The sequence below is a fragment of the Colobus angolensis genome, unplaced genomic scaffold (assembly GCF_000951035.1).
Source record: "Colobus angolensis palliatus isolate OR3802 unplaced genomic scaffold, Cang.pa_1.0 Scaffold223, whole genome shotgun sequence".
In the NCBI taxonomy this organism is placed as follows: Eukaryota; Metazoa; Chordata; class Mammalia; order Primates; family Cercopithecidae; genus Colobus; species Colobus angolensis.
In genome coordinates, this window is record NW_012115411.1 from 1,113,076 (window position 1) to 1,115,945 (window position 2,870).

Genomic DNA, 2,870 nt, shown 5'->3' on the forward strand with positions numbered 1-2,870 from the left:
AAGCTGGAGTGCAGTGGCTCAATCTTGGCTCACTGCAACGTCCACCTCCTGGGTTCAAGCAATTCTCCTGCCTCAGTCTCCCAAGTAGCTGGGACGACAGGCACCCACCACCACGCCCAGCTAATTTTTGTATTTTTAGTAGAGACGGGGTTTCACTATGTTGGCCAGGCTGGTCTCAAACTCCCGACCTCAGGTGACTCCACCCACCTCAGCCTCCTAAAGTGCTGGGATGACAAGCATGAGCCATCATGCCCGGCTGCCAGGTGATATATATAAAGTTTCGGGCCGGGCGCGGTGGCTCAAGCCTGTAATCCCAGCACTTCGGGAGGCCGAGGCGGGCGGATCACAAGGTCAGGAGATCGAGACCATCCTGGCTAACACGGTGAAACCCTGTCTCTAATAAAAATGAAAAAAAATAACTAGCCGGATGAGGTGGCGGGCGCCTGTCGTCCCAGCTACCCGGGAGGCTGAGGCAGGAGAATGGCACGAACCCGGGAGGCGGAGCTTGCAGTGAGCCGAGATCCGGCCACAGCACTCCAGCAGGGGTGACAGAGCAAGACTCCGTCTCAAAAAAAAAAAGTTTCCGTGCCACAAAAGAAATAACACTCAAATACAAAATTTTCTTTTTAATTTTCAGCAAGGCAAGGTACTTCTATAAAAAAGTGCGCCCTTACAGATGGAAAAATGGCCAGTGCACACGCGGATAAAGGAGGGGAAGGGGGTTCTTATCCCTGACGCACGTGGTCCCTGCTGCTAGGGTTAGACTGCACAGGCTAAACTAATTCCGACTGGCTAATTTAAAGAGAGTGACGGGGTCAGTGCTTTGGTGGGAGTCAGGGCAGAGCAGGTAGCAGGTAATTGGGATGAGTCAGGGTGGACCAGGTGACCGGAATGAGTCAGGGTGGAGCAGATGGTCAAAATGAGTCAGGGTGGAGCAGGTGGTGGGAAGTTAAGTTTAAAAGTAGAAGGCAAACAGTTGAACATACTGACATATTAACTCTTTGAAAAGAAACTTAGAACTCCTATCGAACACAGGGAAATTCTTCAGCCACTTCAGTGCTCTGGCTCTTCCCTTTACAAGGGGATACGTTTGGGAACGTTAAGATCTGAAGGGGCAGGCAAAGCATGTCCTTCCTTCTGGACTCCAGAGTGGAAACTTATTCTACGTACGTTCTGAAGGTCATCTTTGTCTGTCATGCAGATGACACGCACCCACCTGCCCCGCTTCCTGTTTCTTCATCATCTTGATCCCAAACCACAAACCAATATTGGACAATGAGTCAGCTGGGAGGAAAACGGGAGGATGGCAGCCATCAGACATCTCTTCGGAGGCAGCTCAACGTGGAACCGCTCCTCTAAGAAGGCCTTTGTAATTTCTTCCATAGATTGCTTTTTACTAATCCTGAGTGACGGGATTGTTTTGGTTATCAGTTGACGTGTAACACATTAACCCGGAAACGTAGAGGCATGGGGGAACTCCAACTTGTTGTTATGTGGTGTGATTCTGAGAGCTGACAGGGCTCAGCTAGAATGTTCTTCTGCTCTACATGGTGTTGACTGGGGCTGTAGGGAACTTGTGGATTGGCTGGGCAGGTGTGTTCTAGTTGGTTCAATCACATGTCTTGTAGCTGTGCTGAAGTTCAACTGAGGGCTTGACTTGGGATGTATCTATCTGCTGGCCTAATGGATCTGGAACATTCTAGATGGCTCATTCACATACCTGGAGGCTGGGCTGCATGTCAGCTGATTTGTGCTGTGTGTATCTGCAGGCTTAATGGATCCAGAACATTCTAGATGATTCCGTCACATACCTGGAAGCTGGGCTGCATGTCAGCTGACTTGGACTGTCCCTATCTGCTGGCTTAATGGATCCAGAACATTCTAGATGATTCTGTCACATACCTGGAAGCTGGGCTGCATGTCAGCTGACTTGGGCTGTCCCTATCCGCTGGCTTAATGGATCCAGAACATTCTAGATGGCTCACTCACATACCTGGAAGCTGGGCTGCATGTCAGCTGACTTGGGCTGTCCCTATCTGCTGGCTTAATGGATCCAGAACATTCTAGATGGTTCCTTCACATACCTGGACTGCATGTCAGCTGATTTGGGCTGTACCTATCCACTGGCTGAATAGATCTAGAACATTCTAGATGGCTCCTTCACATACCTGGAAGCTAGGCTGAATGTCATCTGATAGTGCTTGACTTAGGCCATATCTATCTACAAACTTAATAGGTCCAGAACCTTCTCAAGGGCCCATTCATTTAGAAGCTCACCTGGAGGCTGAGTGGACAGTCAGCTGAGAGCTTGACTTGGGCCCTATCTATCTGCAAACTTAATAGGTCCAGAACATTCTCAATGGCCCATTGATGTGGAAGCTCACCTGGAAGCTGGGCAGAAGGGTCAGTTGAGAGCTAGACTAGGGCTCCATCCATCTATGTGCAGACTTACTCGGTGCGGAACTTTCTAGATGGTTGACTTACGTATGCGGAAGCTGGGCTGACAGTCTGCCCATTTGTGCTGGAAGAGGCTGATAGAACCAGAACATTCTAGATGACTCACCTCATAGGACTTTCATATCCACCACATTCTATTGGCCAAAGGAAACCATGGGTGAACCTAGATTCAATGGGAGGCAAAGTGTACTCCAGCTCTCCTGGGGGTTGGGGAAAGGGGTCTGTGGGGCATTTACACCCACCTTTCTTTCTCCACAATAGGTATCTCCTTTTAATAAAATCTACTGGCCTGGCACAGTGGCTCACGCCTGTCATCCCAGCACTTTGGGAGGCAGAGGCGGGCGGATCACGAGGTCAGGAGTTCGAGACCAGCGTGGCCAAGATGGTGAAACCCCGTCTCTACTAAAAATACA

At 49.8% G+C, this 2,870-nt stretch overlaps 1 protein-coding gene across 1 annotated transcript in view; it reads left to right on the top strand.

Annotated features, from left to right (window-relative positions):
- The first annotated feature begins 1,303 nt into the window (after positions 1-1,303).
- The window catches only part of LOC105513134 (granulocyte-macrophage colony-stimulating factor receptor subunit alpha-like), a 99,074-nt gene continuing 97,507 nt past the window's right edge, over positions 1,304-2,870 (top strand). Inside the window, 1 exon segment of the mRNA XM_011943966.1 lies at positions 1,304-1,369. Coding sequence (XP_011799356.1) covers positions 1,304-1,369 — 66 coding nt within the window.